Here is a 17,035-nt window from a genome sequence, read left to right on the forward strand (position 1 = left end):
TGGAACCGATATCCTGATAGGATAGGTTCCTAAATCTAACAGGATGTTTCACTCAAATTCATAACTGGTGCTATGGGTGCAGGGACTGGCAATCCATGACATTTTGAAGCTTTACATTGTTGTTTATAATAATTGTTATGTTTATTTTATAAGATGTAATTTCCAAACAATGGAGCAAAATAACCTTATTTGTTTGGTTATTTGTGTTAAGAATTTATAAATAATATTTTCAAGAACCATTTTTTTTTAAATTATTGTTGTTTTTGCTGTCATCTTAATGACCAGCTAGATAAGAAAGAACATTCTGGATTCTCTTTCAGGTACATGACCCTGCAAGTCTGATGAGGTGTATGCTGTTGTGTATTTGTTTAGCTTTCAAAAGGGGTGGGAACGGGACTCAAGGACAATTATTAACCTCATGAATTCTGCCTGTTGGTCTTCCTTATACATGTTTTGCTCACAATTACAGTATTAATAGTTAGTCATTTGACTTTCCCTCATCTCCTCTGATCTGATCTTGCTTTCACCTGTCCAGTTATTTCATTAGGGAAATGAAACCAGAAGAGATGAGAATAATGGTGGTGTATGGTTATACATAATAATAATAATAATAATAATAATAATAATACTTTACTAACTGCTGAATTATTCCCTGACTACATCGTTTTGAGACCCAACTCTTTAAAACGATCTTATCCGCAGTCCAGTGCTATTTTCAAACCATGCATATTAGATATAAATGTAATTACGTCCAACAGTGGCTATATTGCGTGATTCAGTCCTAAAACAGTGAAGGGTGAGGGCCGAGGTGATTTTGTATATAGGTTGGCAATACATTTTATAATGTAGCGCTAACATGAGAATCTAAAAAGAGGTGATCATGGAACTGTGTCCTATACTCGCCGGCATATTTGGAGTTAATCATGTTTGTTTCCTAAAATTGCGCTACACGCGGGGGTGGGACTCGTGATTGGTGTTGAAGATTTGACTCTATTAATGCTATACTACCGACTGATTTATCTCATTTCCAAAAAATCGACTTGCCCTCACCATTTTGGGGCGTTGAAATCATGGTACTCTATCAACGGTGTGTGTTTCAGAACTTTTTCCTACGGGGTCAAAAATATGCATTTCAGCCGACAAGGAAAACTCCTATACCACAGTTCGCGTTTACCCTGCGGCTTGGGTATCGAGGTGTTGGACACAATACCACATCAGGTATTTACATTCTTAAATGTTCCTAAATTGTTAATTGTATAGCCTAGGTCTTTGCGTTTATTAGAGGTGTTTGCACACCTTAGGTTTCTCGGTGCCTATAGAGAAGTAGCCTATTGTGGAGAATCAATAATATTGTTGTGTTCGTTGCCCCCATAAGATAAACCGTATGTGGCCAAAGGTCGCATTGGCTTACACTATTTGTTCAGCGGGTATCAGATCACCGTTTGATTTAATTCACAATAACCGCCAATAATCTGATTTGGCAAACATCGCTCAGACCAAACGCGATCATGTCTGGGTCATAGCGCCGCTGGAGACATACTATACTAGGACTTCACTTTTGCTTTAATTATTTAATCCAACAGACGCATTTGAATGAGTTATTATTAGACTACTTAAACGAGAGTTGATTAATTGTACGGAATCCAAGTCTTAAAGACGCTCATCTCAGTCTGTCCTCTAGGCGCTCCTACCGTGGGTGCATTTTTACGCACACGAGCCTTCACGTGCTCTTTAATGAGTTATGTTTAGTGAGTCGTCAGTCCATATATTAACTCAGACCATGTTCCCCAAATTAAAATATCATCTGGCCACTCCATATGGCCAGTTTGATGCATTAGGCCTAAACTGTGATATTATTTTACTGTCAGCATTCGATAGCGGTTTTTTTTAACTAACAGGATAAATGATGTATAAATTGGATGCATGGTAAAATCAAATGAACATATGACATCTCCAAAATAGTTGTGTGACTTGCTGGCCGGGCCGATGGCTATGAAATTCTGCGTATGAAAATTCTGATTGGAATTCATTTGCGCAAAATGAAACCAATCTGCTCCGTGTTTTTATGACTTGTTTAGATTAAGTAGTCTACCATCATGTGGTCACATGTGTTTAATTTCTCACGCTTGTACTGTATGTAGGTTGTGTATGGTATATCAGTGCTGAAGTGTGTGTTTGAGTGAGAGAGAGAGAGAGAGATTTATTTATTTATTTATTTATTCCATGGTTGTGTGATTGATGATGGGTCTATGTATGCATAATAGAGATAGGGGAACGGACTCTGATTGCTGTGAAACCAGATGGAGTCCAGCGCCGCCTAGTGGGGATAATCATGCAGCGTTTTGAGCAGAGAGGCTTCAAACTGGTGGGCCTGAAGATGCTACAGGTGAGAGAGTGCTTGTAAGGCACAAAGAAGAAATCTGCCCCAATTGGGTCAAGTGGCTAATATAACATTGTAGGGATGAATTGAAATACAAATTCAATTAGATCATTCAGGAATTCATCATGAATTGGAATTGAATTTTCAAGCAGCAGAATGTTATAGAGGGTAGATTCAGTTTACTAACAGATAAAACAAAACAAAACAGTTTTGCTCCATTTGCTGTGATTGTAAATTTCATTAATGTATGTTTATCGTTTGCCTCGAGGTTAACCACAGCTATCTCACTAGCTAAACATTCTAACATCTCCACTGAGTTGATGGACATTAACCCCTCTCCATGTATCATTGATTAATAGGCTTATTGGAATTGAATTAGAATGTAGACCTTGGTACTTGAATTACAGCCAGCCAGGAGCAGTAACAGGGGCCTTGCGGCCGAGTCATGAAGAAAAGGTACCCGATGCCTCCCACTCAGCATTGAGGGTTGGACTGGGGGGGGGTCACGTCTAGCCATGTCTAGTACAAAGTCATTTGGATTATGCATGTACAAGTTGGTACAGTAATATATATTAAAAAATATGTAATAGATTACAAGCTGCCCAAAATAAACGTATTAGAGTTGTTCTGAAGCTCCCCTCTCACACTGACCTGACGGCCCAACACTTTAAAACCCTTGGATGGCTCAAGGTGGAGGACAGAGTGGCCATGCTAAAACTCAGACTGGTCCATGGCATTTACCATGACTCTGCACCCAATTATTTTCGACGTTATTTTAAACGGACTTTGGACACCCATAACCATAGGACCAGGGCCAGTGTTCAAAATGTGAGCACCGTGGGTTTTAGGACATTGGTAGGGAAAAATACCTTTGCTTTCTCTTGAGCAGTGTGGTGTTATTGTTATTGTGTACAGGCCACCGTAGTGACATCAGGGCAGGTTGCCTAGGTTACGACAAGACAACAACAGACGGGTATTGTAGAGCTACGGAGCGAGTTAAAATAAAGACACTTACATTTAAATACAGAAGGACTCACGTGTATGTTTAGGAGAATAACACGACATGGTGTCAGAAGTCCTTTAAGTGAGTGTTAAGAGTTAGGTCGGCCGACAAGTGTCATTTGAGCTCGTGACGGTGAGAAGGGAGAAGAAAAGGATGGTTGATAATGCTAACGCGGGAGCAGCTGCAGCCCAGAGAGCGGCGCCAGTTTCAAGTGCTACGTTCAGCATCCAGCCTCCGGAGTCCTTCGACTTTTCAAAGCCGCAAGAGTGGGCCAAATGGATACGCAGGTTTGAAAGATTTCGTCTGGCAAGTAACCTGAATGTTAGCACTGAAGAGAATCAAGTCAACACACTAATATATTGTATGGGAGATGAGGCGGATGATATTTTACGTGGACTAAATCTGACTGATGCTCTAAGATGTACTTACCAAGGGGTGCGAGATGGATTACAGGGTTTCTTCGTAGTCAAGAAAAACGTTATCTACGAGCTTGCCAAATTTAACATGCGCAAGCAGGGAGAATGCGAGACGGTGGACTCATTTGTGACGGCACTATATGCGCTGGCGGAGCATTGTACATATGGAGTACTACATGACGAGCTGATTCGTGACAGGCTTGTCGTTGGACTGATGGATAAGCGGCTGTCCGAACGCATGCAGCTGGACCCGGACTTGACCCTGGAAAAGGCAATAAACATGGCGAGGCAGAGTGAAGAGGTGAAAAGACAGCAATCTTCTCTGCGAGGGGACACCAGGACAGAGGCAAGTGATGCTAAATCTGTAGACAGTGTTTAAGAGCAGTAGCAAGACATATGCTAAAAACAAACCTCAACAGGCTAACAGCTACCCAGCCAAGCCACACAGTGCCCAATACTCAAAGGGGAAAAATGTCCAGTGTCATAAATGCGGCAGCTCTCTGCCCCATTCACAGCGCTAATGAGGTGAAATGTCATTCATGTGGGAAGAAGGGGCATTACAAGCGTGTGTGTAAGTCATCCAAATCTGTACATGAGGTTGAAGAGGACTATTCCTGCTCCTGTGAAGAGGATGAGGACTGTATGTTCTTAGGCAGCATCACAGCTGATGGTGAGCCATGGATGGTCAACATAAACATCGATGACAGACGTGTGCCATTCAAAATAGACACCGGTGCTGATGTTACAGTGATGCCTCACACTGTTTTTCAAGAGATCTACAGAGACAAGGATCCACCTACCCTCCGGAAGTCAACTAAGCCACTGATGGGACCTGGGAGGAGTCCACTAGATGTTGTGGGCGTCGCCACTGATGGACAAGGTCAAGCAAGAACTGTCCCGCATGGAAAGCCTTGGAGTGATCAGCCGAATCGAGGAGCCAACTGACTGGTGTGCCGGCATCGTGGTGGTTCCCAAGAAGACAGGTGCTGTTCGCATCTGTGTTGATCTCACGAACCTCAATGAGTCAGTGTGCCGGGAAAAGTACACCCAACAGTGGAGGAAACACTGGGAATGCTGGCTGGAACCAGAATATTCAGCAAGTTGGACGCAAATATGGGATTTTGGCAAATACCTCTGACTGAAGATTCATCAAAGTACACCACCTTCATCACGCCCTTTGGCCGATATTACTTCAATCGTCTACCTTTCGGCATCGCCTCCGCCCCCGAACACTTCCAAAACAGAATGGTGACGGAGGTCACGGAAGGGCTGTAGGGTGTCGTCTGCCACATGGACGATGTGCTGGTGTGGGGCCGAACACAAGAGGAGCATGATGCTCTTCTGCACGTCGTGCTGGGGAGGATCGAGAAGGCCGGAATCACCCTGAACATCGATAAGTGCGACCTGTCGAAAGAAGAGGTGACCTTTCTAGGCCATATAATCTTCACCAGTGGCATTAGCCCCGACCCAAGTAAGACAGAGGCTGTGAGGAGGATGGAGGAGCCGACGAATGTGAGTGAGCTGAGAAGCTTTCTCGGCATGGTAAACCAGCTGGGGAAGTTTATCCCACAGCTGGTGGAGAGAGACAAGCCTCTGCGAGACCTTCTGTCAAAGAAGAACTGCTGGCTGTGGGGCTTCGAGCAGGCCAGGGCCTTTCAAGATTTGAAGGATGCACTAATATCCCCACCAGTGTTGGCCATGTACGACTCCAACAGGGAGTGCAAAGTCTTACGGCTTAGGGAGTGTGCTTCTCCAAAAATGGGATGGAGTGTGGAGACCTGTAGCCTACGTGTCGCGGTCTCTCACCCAAACTGAGCAGAGATACGCACAGGTTGAGAAGGAGGCCTTAGGCCTGACCTGGGCTTGCGAGCGGTTTCGCAACTTTCTCATCGGCAGACACTTCCAGCTAGAGACAGACCACAAGCCTCTCCTGAGTCTCCTGGGGTCTCAGCCGCTGGACACTCTCCCTCCACGGATTCTGCGCTTCCGGATGCGCCTGATGCGCTATTCCTACTCCATTGCTCATGTGCCAGGAAAGTGCCTGTGGACTGCCGATACACTCTCACGTGCTCCTGTGAAGAGGAGAGAGACACCGGATGAGGAGTTATTCGAGAATACTAACATCTACGTGGACATGATAATGGAGAACCTGCCAGCGAGCACCGCCTATCTGGACGAGCTGAGAGAGCAGCTGAAGGGGGACAGTGTGTGCACACGGGTGATGCAGCTGAGTGCAGAGGGATGGCCAGCACACAACAACAGTGAACCGGCTCTTAGGCTGTACTGGGCGGAACAGGCGCTACTCACAGTAGAGGATGGACTTTTGCTGAGGGGAAGCAGGCTCGTCATCCCTTCAACAATGAGAAATTAGGTGCTTGCCAGGCTGCATGAAGGCCACCAGGGGGTGGTAAAGTGCAGGGAGCGCGCAAGACAGTCTGTATGGTGGCCCGGGCTGAGCCAGCAGCTGAATGAATTAGTCCTCAACTGCCGAACATGCAGCGAAGAGAGACAGAACCAAAAGGAGCCGCTGATGCCATCTCAATACCCAGGGCGACCATGGCAGAAATTGGGAGCAGACCTGTTCATGCTGGAGAGCAAGACATACCTGCTGGTTGTGGATTATGCATCAAGATACGTGGAGATCGCTCTGCTGACCCCCACAAAATCAACTGATGTCATCCACCACCTCAAATCGATCTATGCACGGCACGGCATCCCAGAGGAACTGGTGACGGACAACGGGCCGCAGTTCTCCGGAATGGCCTTTGCGGCATTTGCAGCGTCCTACAGATGTCACAAGCAGCCCGAAATATCCTCAAAGTAATGGGGAAGCAGAACGGGCTGTCAAGACAGTAAAAGGTCTCCTGAAGAAGGCAGCCGACCCATACCGCGCTCTGCTGGCGTACAGAGCCACCCCGTTGCATAACGAATACAGTCCAGCTCAACTTCTGATGAGGAGGAGACTCCGCACGACGGTGCCTACGCTTCCTGCTCTACTGGTCCCTGCTCTTCCCGACAGTGAGGCGGTGGTCCTGAAAGAAGAGTTAAAGAGGAGGAGAGACACACAAAGCTACAACCGGCGTCATCGTGCAAGAAGTCTCGACAGACTCACTCCTGGAAAGGAAGTGTGGGTCACCGATCAAAATGCAACTCGAGTCGTGGTCAGGAACCACCCTACTCCGCGGTCGTACATCGTGGATGGACCTCATGGGACAGTACGGCGAAACCGGCGCCATCTCATCCCCATGGAGCCCTCACCGGCGCAGAGTGGCGGTGGTGCTACTGAGCAACCTCTGGGATGTGTCCCAAAGCAGAATTCGGCAGAACCAACGGACCGGAATGTCCCAGAACCACCAGCTACTCCTAGAACCAGGTCTGGGAGAGTTTTGGTGAAACCAAGTAGGTTGGACAAAAAAAAAAGAGAGAGACATTTCTGAAAGAGAATGAAGATGTTGAAAAAAAAGGTTATGTTTAAGAGATGTGTTCATGCTTTTTTTATGTTTGTATATATATATATATAGGGTTGTTAGTAGAATTGTTTATTTGATCAGGTTCAGATCAGACCTTTTAGTTATAGAGGCAGAATAATCCTCTAAGGTCTGATGAATCAATGGCAGTCTACCCATTGATTCTAGAAAGAGAGATGTGGTGTTATTGTTATTGTGTACAGGCTACCGTAGTGACATCAGGGCAGGTTGCCTAGGTTACGACGAGACAACAACAGACGGGTATTGTAGAGCTACGGAGCGAGTTAAAATAAAGACACTTCCATTTAAATACAGAAGGACTCACGTGTATGTTTAGGAGAATAACACGACAAGCAGTAGCATGGAATAATCTCCCAGCTTCTCTTAAATCTATTAGCCCTCTAAATCAGTTTAAAGTGGCAGTGAAAAGGTGGCTGTTGGCACACCTGGAGCAGTAGAGACCTTCCATGGCCTGCTTTTGTTTTCTGGATGCCCTGTTTAAAGTGCTTCATAATGTTTTATAGTGTTTTATAATGTTTCACATTGTGTTTTATATTGTTGTCTTGATTGTTGCCACTGTGTATGTTGATGCCTTGTCTGTCAGGTCTGTCATGTGGAAGAGGACCACAGTGGAAATAAGTCTCTGACTTTTCTGTGTTTTATCCTTGTAAGTTATTGAGTGTCACACTGTGATTTTATGTATGTGTCTCTTTTTAACTTTCAAATAAATCAAATCAAATCAAAATCAAAATGTCCAGGGAATGTACTTGTACATCAAGCCACCTCGAGCTATGGAAACAGGAGATAGGCTCCTGCCCCCTAAGGCCATTAGGCTCGATAGAACCATCGGTTCTCAAGGCTACTTATTTTACTTGAATTACACCAGTGATCTCTATTCTTACACTAAACTAGTTTTTTGTAATAAGGAGTTGGGACAGATACTCATTAATTTCCATGTAGGTCCATTCGTTTGGTACATTTTAGATGAGTTTATTAAAAGGTATACTCAACTGGTATTTATTAACTTACATAGTAGTATATTTTGCACTATTAATTAATAGGAAATTATGTTGAAATGACCTTTACTTATGTCATTTCCATAGCAACACCAGAAAAGTGAGTTGAGGGTTGTTTTCTGTGCAGGCCCCGGAGGAGTTACTCTCCCAACACTACCAGGACCTGAGGAAGAAGACCTTCTACCCAGGTCTGGTGCGTTACATGACCTCTGGCCCTGTGGTTGCCATGGTGAGTTCTCCTGCCCCAACTTAGAGAACCTGCCCAGTTTCTTACTTATTTGTATTTCCCGTTAAGATACCTACATAATGTTAAAAATCTTACAGGTGGATAACCTTTCACATTACAAAACGAGTAAAGGGTTCTATTACAATGTGCATGGCTTTCTCATTTGAGAGTTGACATTTACAAAACATACAGGGCCGGTTTCAGAGACAAGGCTTAAGCCTAGTCCTGGACTAAATCACACTTTCAATGTAAAATCTCCATTGAAGATGTTTTTTAGTCTAGGATTAGGCTTAAGCCTTGTCTGTGAAACCGGCCCACAGAGTAGTTAAAAAGCTAAGATTTAAGGTGGGCTTATTTTATAGGAATAGATTGTGCAATCAACTTTCATGCCAGTGCTTGATGATGGTGATGTCATCTATGGAAGTGCAGCAGCCGCTACTCTTAAACCTTTGGATGCCATCTACCATAGTGGCCTTCGCTTCATCACAGGTGATAGTTATAGCTTATTGCAAAAAGTTGTCTGGACCAAGATCTCTTCATTACTCGTAGGTCTATTCATCATAGAAAAGGTCCCCTTTTAAGCCCTACTGCATAAACCGCCGGCTTGCCTAACCTCATTATTGAAAAAACTAAAATAAATCTTTCTCAGGGTTGGTTAACTTTTGAGGTTCCTCAGGTTTCCACCGAACTGTGTAAAGCCGCTTTTATTTGGGTGCACCTCACTGCTGGAACAATACACAAAGTACAAGTGGTTGTTCAATTTAAAATATTGATTGAGGACTCAGAAAAAAAACGTGGTTGGTTTTCTTGATTGTGTTTTATAATGTTGCAATTTTGTATGATGCTTGGTTGTAAATTGTATGTATGCAGGGCTCCCTTGTAAAAGAGACCAGTTGTCCTCAATTTGTGATATACAGTTAGGTCCATATATATTTGGACACAGACAGAATGTTTATTATGTATGTAGCTCCCTCTTTTTCAAGGGATCAAAAGTAATTGGACAATTGACTCAAAAGCTGTTTCATGGGCCAGTGTGTGCTTTTCCTTCATTATTTCTTTATCAATTAAGCAGGTAAAAGGTCTGAGTTGATTCCAAGTGTGGCATTTGCATTTGGAAGCTGTTGCTGTATACGCACAACGTGCAGTCAACGGAGCTCTCAATGCAAGTGAAACAGGCCATCCTTAGGCTGCAAAAACAACCAAAATATCCATCAGAGAGATAGTGAGAACATTAGGAGTGGCCAAATGAACAGTTTGATATACAGTACATTCGCACAGTATGATATGAACTTCATTGCCTACATGTTTATTTGAGTTGCCTTATCATTTCAGCGTGCTTTTAAGTAATGACATGGCTTCAGTATATCCACCACCATGGCATGGATGAACTCTTAATTAATAAAAAATAAATAAATAAATAAAATAAAAATCGGAATATTTATTCCTGGGTTTGTGACATAGCCCTGTATTGTTCATCCTTCCGTTGTTAAGGTGTGGGAGGGGCCTGATGTTGTCCAGACATGTCGGATCATGGTGGGAGCCACCAACCCTGCCAAGGCCCAGCCAGGAACTGTCAGAGGGGACTTCAGCACTCATGTCAGCAGGTAAACATGAAGCAGAAGCAACACTGACCCAAATGAAAAGAAAGATGTAAAAACATAGTTGTAAAGGCTTAAGCATTATCATACATTCATGTTCAATGCTTGAAGCTGCCACCCTCGAGTGGGAATTACCTGGCAATGGGAATTGCAGTGACAATTGAAATTGTGTTGTCGTCTCTTTCCCTCCTTTGCTCAATGCAAACTGAAACAATCTGTCAATGATGTTCATCTTTTTATCCAGCGAATGTCTTGAATCTTGAAACTAGCAAAGGACTATGCGTGGTTGAATTGCAGTCTTATTTAGTTTGAAAATGATCCAGCCCGAATTTTCGAACAAATTCCCTCATTCTCCAAACAAAACTCAGACCGGAAGTTAACTATGAAAAATCATCAAAAGACATGTTACAAACCTATCTGCACACAAAGGCTTCCGTTACTTAGTTCGTCTTCCAGCACTGAGAAATGCAGCTCCTAGGGCAGTAGTAATAGGCAGTAAAGTAGGTAGCCAATGAGCCAGACACACAAGTCACAGATTATACTCCTCCAGCAAGTGGAATACGCTCAGAAACGTCCCGAACATAAAAAAAAAAAAATCTAGCTATCAATGAAAGAACTCCATGCTGCTATTGGCAAACAACAAACTGCACACCCGGGTGGAGCCTTTATTGTTGGAGGGGATTTCAACCACTCCAACCTGAGAACTGTACTCCCAAAATACCACCGACATGTCTCCTGCCCCGACTAGAGGAGACAACACTCTAGATCAAGTTTATACGAACATTGCTGACGCTTATAAAGCCATTCCCCTCCGCCACCTGGGACAGTCTGATCACCTCTTGTTGTTCCTACTCCTCAAGTACACACCACTCATCAAACGTGTAAAACCAACAGTGAGGACAGCCAAAGTCTGGACAGAGGGAGTGGACTCTACACTACAGCACCAGTTTCAACACACTGACTGGAGTATGTTCGTCAATCAGGCCACCCTGGACTCCCACACTGACATTGATTCATATGCTTCTTCCATTCTGGATTACATCAATACATATGTCAACAATGTCACCACCCACAAACAGAGAAGAACTTTCCCCAACCAGAAGCCTTGGGTGAGCAGTGAGGTCCGCTTACTGCTGGAGGCGCGTGATGCCGCTTTCAGATCTGTCGATGCAGAGGCCTACAGCTCATCCTGAGGCCTACAGCTCATCCTGAGGCCTACAGCTCATCCAGGGCTAACCTGAGGCCTACAGCTCATCCAGGGCTAACCTGAAGAGGGGCATCAGGGAGGTCAAACACAACCCCAAACTGCAGATTGAGGAGCACTTTCAGAACACCTCTGATCTCTGACGCCTGTGGCAGGGCATCCAGGCCATCACGGGCTACAAGCCCAAAAACACAGTCTCCCCAACCAGCCCTGCCTTCCTCCCCAACCAACCAACATGTCTAACCTGTCACTGGCCCAGGCAGCTGTCCCCACGGGAGGCTGTACAGGAGTCTAGGCTCACGAACAGCTTCTTCCCTGTAGCTGTCAAGCTGCTGAACTCAAAATCCCGGCGGTAGCCTTGCCCCCCAGCCCCCCCCCCCCGGTGGTAGCCTTCATGGGTGTTGTTTTAGTGATTTTTGTACAGTATATTAACATCATTCCTTCATTAGTAGAATTCTGTTTTAGCACTCCGTTAACACTTATGTATGGAATATGCTTAGAATTACTATTATCAATATTACCACTGAATGTCATAAATAACCATAATCCTACTCCTCCGCTTGTTCTTTCCCTTAGAGGAAGAGGAGGAGGAGGAGGAAGTAGAAGTGGAGGAGGGGTTTTTAAAAGTCATCTTTGTGTTCCCCTGACTTCTCTGACCTGACAGTGTTTTAGGACTAAACCAAACTCTGCTGTCAATCAAATCAAGCTATTGTAAAAAAAACAAATACAGATTCACATCAATGTGTTTGTTGGGGCACCAATACCAGAGGAAGGAGCCACTATCAAAGCCTAGTCCCACATCTAGACAGGATAGACATTTACATTTACATTTTTGGCATTTAGCAGACGCCTTATTCCAAAGCGACTTACAATCAATACATTTGAATACTAAGCATGTGAATCAGCAGTCCACTATTCGTTGCAGGAAGAGTACTCTAGCTCAGGCCCGGGGCCACTGATAGAAGGAAAAACCTTCTCCCTATTATCGCCTTCTACTACTTATTTTTATTTTTTTTTACTGGAGAAACTGAGAAACAGTACAAGGGGGGCAGTAGAAGTTCTTAGGGACACAGTAAAGGGGAAAGCGGGTGTCTTTAGGAGACGTAGTGGTGAGGGTCGGAAGATGTCTCAGGAGGAGCAGTTAAGATGTAACCTGAAGAGATGGGTCTTCAGTCTACGACGGAAGATGGGTAGTGACTCTGCCGTTCTGACAGTCGTGGGGAGCTCATTCCACCAGCGGGGAGCCAGTGTTGTGAAGAGACGTGATCGGGCAGCCCGACTGCTGTGTAGAGGAGGTGGGGCCAGTCGGCCAGCCGAGGTGGAGGAACGGAGTGAGCGGGCAGGGGTTTGGGGGGTTACCATTTCCTTCAGGTAGGCAGGGGCTGTCCCTTTAGCTGCCTGGTATGCAAGCACCAGGGTCTTGAATCTGATGCGAGCTGCTATCGGGAGCCAGTGCAGGGTGCGAAGGAGAGGGGTGACATGCGAGTATTTGGGGAGGTTGAATACCAGCCGGGCAGCAGCATTCTGGATGAGCTGCAGAGGTCTAATGGCTGAAGCGGGGAGCCCAGCCAGGAGTACATTGCAGTAATCCAGGCGGGAGATGACCAGTGCCTGGGTCAAGAGTTGCGCTGCCTCTCTAGTAAGGAATGGTCGTATCCTTCTGATGTTGTAGAGGAGGAATTTTCAGGAGCGAGCCGTTGCTGCAATGTTCTCCGCACAGGATAGTCGGTTATCCAGGATCACTCCAAGGTTCTTGGCTGTCAGGGAGGGGGTTACAGTAGAGTTCTCCACTGTGATGGAGAAGTCTTGGAGAGGGCAGGCTTTCCCGGGGATGAAGAGGAGCTCGGTCTTGTTAAGATTGAGCTTGAGATGGTGGTCAGCCATCCAAGTTGAAATGTCAGCGAGACATGCTGAGATACGGGTTGCCACGTGTACATCAGACGGGGGGAAGGACAGGAAGAGTTGAGTGTCATCTGCGTAGCTGTGGTAGGAGAGCCCATGTGAAGAGATTACCTAGACATCAGGCGCCATCATCAATCAAATAACATCGTTGGATTCAATCAAGCTACTAAATTTAATTGTTATCAAGACATCAGGGTAGGCTGGTGGTAGAGGCAGAAATTGGGGGACGGGCTCTTTGTAATGCATGGAATGGAATGAGGAATGGTGTTTCATCTAACCCATCCATTACAAAGAGCCCATCCTCCAGTTTCTACCTCCACCAGCCTCCCCCGGTTCACATCCCCATCCCCTTCACCGGCAGCTCAGAGCTGTACAAAAATACACTAACCGAGGTTGATCACACCCCATGGAGGTCTATTGTAATAATAATAATAATAATAATAATAATAATAATATTTTTGTTATTATTATTTAAATAAAGATGTAATTTAATAGCTCCTTTCTAGAACTTAAGGACACTGTACAGGAAAGAAGAAGAAAAAACAACAACAACATACATATACACTCACTTCACTGGCCACTTTATCAGGTACACCTTTTCAACTGCACGTTAACGCAAATATCTAATCAGCCAATCATGTATTGCTGACTCAATGCATTTAGGCATGTAGACATGGTCAAAATCTGAAGTTCAAACCAAGCATCAGAATGGGAAAGTGACTTTGAACGTGGCATGGGTGTTGGTGCCAGAAGGGCTGTTTTGAGTATTTCAGAAAGTGCTGATCTACTGGGAGGGGGAATGGTCAGAAAAAGAGAAAATATCCAGCGAGCGGCAGTTCTCTGGGCGAAAGTGTTGGTGGTGGTGTAATGGTGTGGGGGATATATTCTTGGCACAAATCTTCAGCAACTGTGTGATGTTATAATGTCAATATGGACCAAAATCTCTGAGGAATGTTTCCAGCACCTTGTTGAATCTATGCCACGAAGAGTTAAGGCAGTTCTGAAGGCAAAAAAGGGGGTCCAACCCGGTACTAGTAAGGTGTACATACAGTATAGAAGTGTTATTACCTAGAGTAAATGCCTTAAGAATTGTGTGCTTGTTTTCTTTAGAAATGTGGTCCATGCCAGTGATTCAGTGGAGGGGGCGCAGAGGGAAATCCAGCTGTGGTTTAATCGAAAGGAATTGATGGTTTGGACTGCTGCAACAGGACAGGACAGTAGCACCTAACCAGACGTAAGAGAGAGAATGGACTGAGTGTGCAAGGTAGAGCAATGGACAGGAAGTGCACTTTGCATAAAAACCTCACCATCCTCTACTGCTGTTGAGTTTGCACACTCACCACCTCGTCACTGTGATACTCTGTCTGCCCCTTAGCCCCATCTTGTGGGTCAACATCATATTGCTGTTATCCTCATATGTGACAGGGTCTGGTGAAAAAGTTCTCAATTAGGGAAAGGTAATTTTTCAGTTTCTTTCCAGATTAAAAAAAAGTGCAGATTGGAAGGAAGATAGGCTTATTTAAAAAAAAAAAAATACCAGAGAATCTCGCTCTGAATCAAAACACACGCAAAACAGTTGCTAGTAGCTAGCAGGTAAAAAGGAACATCAGTATGAACATCTAACTGCATGTTTAGCACATCACAACATGCTGATAGAACATCAACATGCTAAAAACACATAACTACACATAATTAGATGATTTTTTTTACATGCCATGTATCACTTACCCAGTAGAGTACGGCAGACGACACATAATTCACACATTATTAAGTATTTAGTGATCCTAAAACTGTTGTTTGTTATATCGAGTGGGCTCTTCAACACTTCAACTTTCGTAGCATGACTTGCGCGCCTTGAGAATTGCCGACATGCAGACCGTGTCACATATGCATGGTATTTTCAGCTGCTTTATATGAATGTCATGTATAGGCCTAGGTTTACTGTATACTGATGGATATAATTTGAACATAATTTATAACAGGGTTAGGGTTAGATGTGTAGAATATGTATTCTATCCCTATGGCCAAAGCCAGTTCTGCTTCCAGTGCACAGCACAAGGGATTGTTCATTTATTACAATGCAATTTATTACAAAATAACGGTTATTGCAAAAGATCCAATCCTGACAACCGAACATACTCTTGCTCCACACTTTCCATCTTCATTACATTTATATTTTAGGCATTTAACAGACGTCTTATTCCAAAGCGACTTACAACAAATACATTTGACTCAGTAAGTGAATCATCTATCCACCAGTGATTGCAGGAAACAGTAATCTATGCAGTATCCTTATAGTTATACCCTATAGCTATCCTTCTACCTGCCATAGTTTCTTTATTTTTTCATTAGACATTCACTCATATCCAACAAGGCACAGTAATCATCTCCATTTACCTTTCTGTCGAACATCTAGCCACCAATTCAACATTTGTTTTAGAGGTCCAAAAATCTGGAACACCTTGAGTTTGCCACTGAGATTAACATCTCGGTCGGTTTGAGAAAGCAACTGAAAGATTATTTAATTTCGTCATGAGCCGTTCATTTCATGTTGGTCCTGCGTAATATTCTTAACAGATTGTTTTTCTTTTCTTTCCTGTTTATTGCTCTTATTTTTGTCTTTCTTTTCTTGAAGTGTTCTGAGCAAGCCTATCCTTGTATCTTTTTCAGTTTTGTGCTATCCTACCGTTTTTCTGCATGGACCTGATTTTGTTTGTGTTTTCTCGTCTCATTTACATGTATTAAGTGTTTCTCTTGTCTCATTTACATGTATTAAGTGTTTCTCTTGTCTTATTTACATGTATTAAGTGTTCTTTGTGGTATATTGAACCTTGGCTATTGACGGGAGTGGAACTATGTACAAGCCTGAAGGGCTTCGTTCCGTCCTTGCAGTTTTTAAAAAATCATGTGCTAAATAAATCAACTAAACTAAACTATGCTCAGGCCAGGGGCCATTGGCAGTCATCGTGCTAGAAGAAGGACGATTTTTTCTTATTAAGAATCACCTGAATTGAATCAAGAAGCCTCAATACAACTTGTTAGATTGTTGTCAATTCATGAGTTTACATGCAATACAATAATAATAATAATAATACAATATGAGGGGATAAGGATTAGCCTGTGTACACAAACGCTGAAATAATAACTATGAAATAAAGCTACTGTCCTGAGCAGCGACAGTACAGCTGCTGCAATATTGAACAAGAAATGTTTCATGATTTCTTTGCCTACCAACATTCTCAATGGTGATGACAACTTCCTCCTGTTAAATGTGAACCTAATTTTCCTCATTGAGGACAATAAATTATCTGCCACCAAATGTTACTGCTGAAGAGAACACATTATACTGCTGAGAAAGTGTTTACACGTTCCAGTTACGTTGTCCTCTTCTGTACGTAACAGGCATAACACTGCACAACAGTTTGACATGTATTTGTAGATATTTGAAATGGACATCGACAGCCCTACTGCACATGCAGTTCTTTTGCTTGATCGATGATGAGCCCTTTGTGTGGGTCTGCTTCTTATCTGAGATTCCAAATGGCTAATCTGAATTAATTAATATCAGACCTGACAAAACACTGTTTGTAAATGCATTTATACAGGACAATAGCCAGATTTCCTATGTACATATTATTCATATAATATAGAATATATGCCATTTAGCTGACGCTTTTATCCAAAGCGACATGCATTGAAGTGAGTGCATACATTTTTCTGTATATTAAATGATTCCCAGCAGGAATCTAACCCACAACCTAAGTGTTGTTAGCGCCATGCTCTACCGACTGAGCTACAGAGGACCACAAAACTAAAACCTAAA

At 43.7% G+C, this 17,035-nt stretch overlaps 1 protein-coding gene across 1 annotated transcript; it reads left to right on the forward strand.

Moving 5' to 3' along the window:
- Nucleotides 1-915: 915 nt before the first annotated feature.
- Nucleotides 916-14,785, forward strand: nme4 (NME/NM23 nucleoside diphosphate kinase 4). The gene is made up of 5 exons (XM_080524350.1): nt 916-1,218; nt 2,265-2,386; nt 8,410-8,511; nt 10,000-10,112; nt 14,323-14,785. Exons 1-5 carry the CDS (start codon nt 1,071-1,073, stop codon nt 14,438-14,440), a joined length of 603 nt encoding a protein of 200 aa, XP_080380476.1. The 5' UTR covers nt 916-1,070; the 3' UTR covers nt 14,441-14,785.
- The last annotated feature ends 2,250 nt before the right edge of the window (nt 14,786-17,035 follow it).

The sequence above is a fragment of the Nansenia antarctica genome, assembly GCF_963989245.1.
Source record: "Nansenia antarctica genome assembly, chromosome: 2".
NCBI classification, from domain to species: domain Eukaryota; kingdom Metazoa; phylum Chordata; class Actinopteri; order Argentiniformes; family Microstomatidae; genus Nansenia; species Nansenia antarctica.

What these genes read in the sequence shown, in the direction of transcription:
- nme4 (XM_080524350.1), top strand. Translation starts at nt 1,071, where the DNA reads ATGGTACTCTATCAACGGTGTGTGTTTCAGAACTTTTTCCTACGGGGT. An exon ending in TGGACACAATACCACATCAG is followed by an intron (nt 1,219 to 2,264) that starts GTATTTACATTC and finishes TATGCATAATAG; the next exon opens with AGATAGGGGAACGGACTCTG. An exon ending in CTGGCCCTGTGGTTGCCATG is followed by an intron (nt 8,512 to 9,999) that starts GTGAGTTCTCCT and finishes TCCGTTGTTAAG; the next exon opens with GTGTGGGAGGGGCCTGATGT.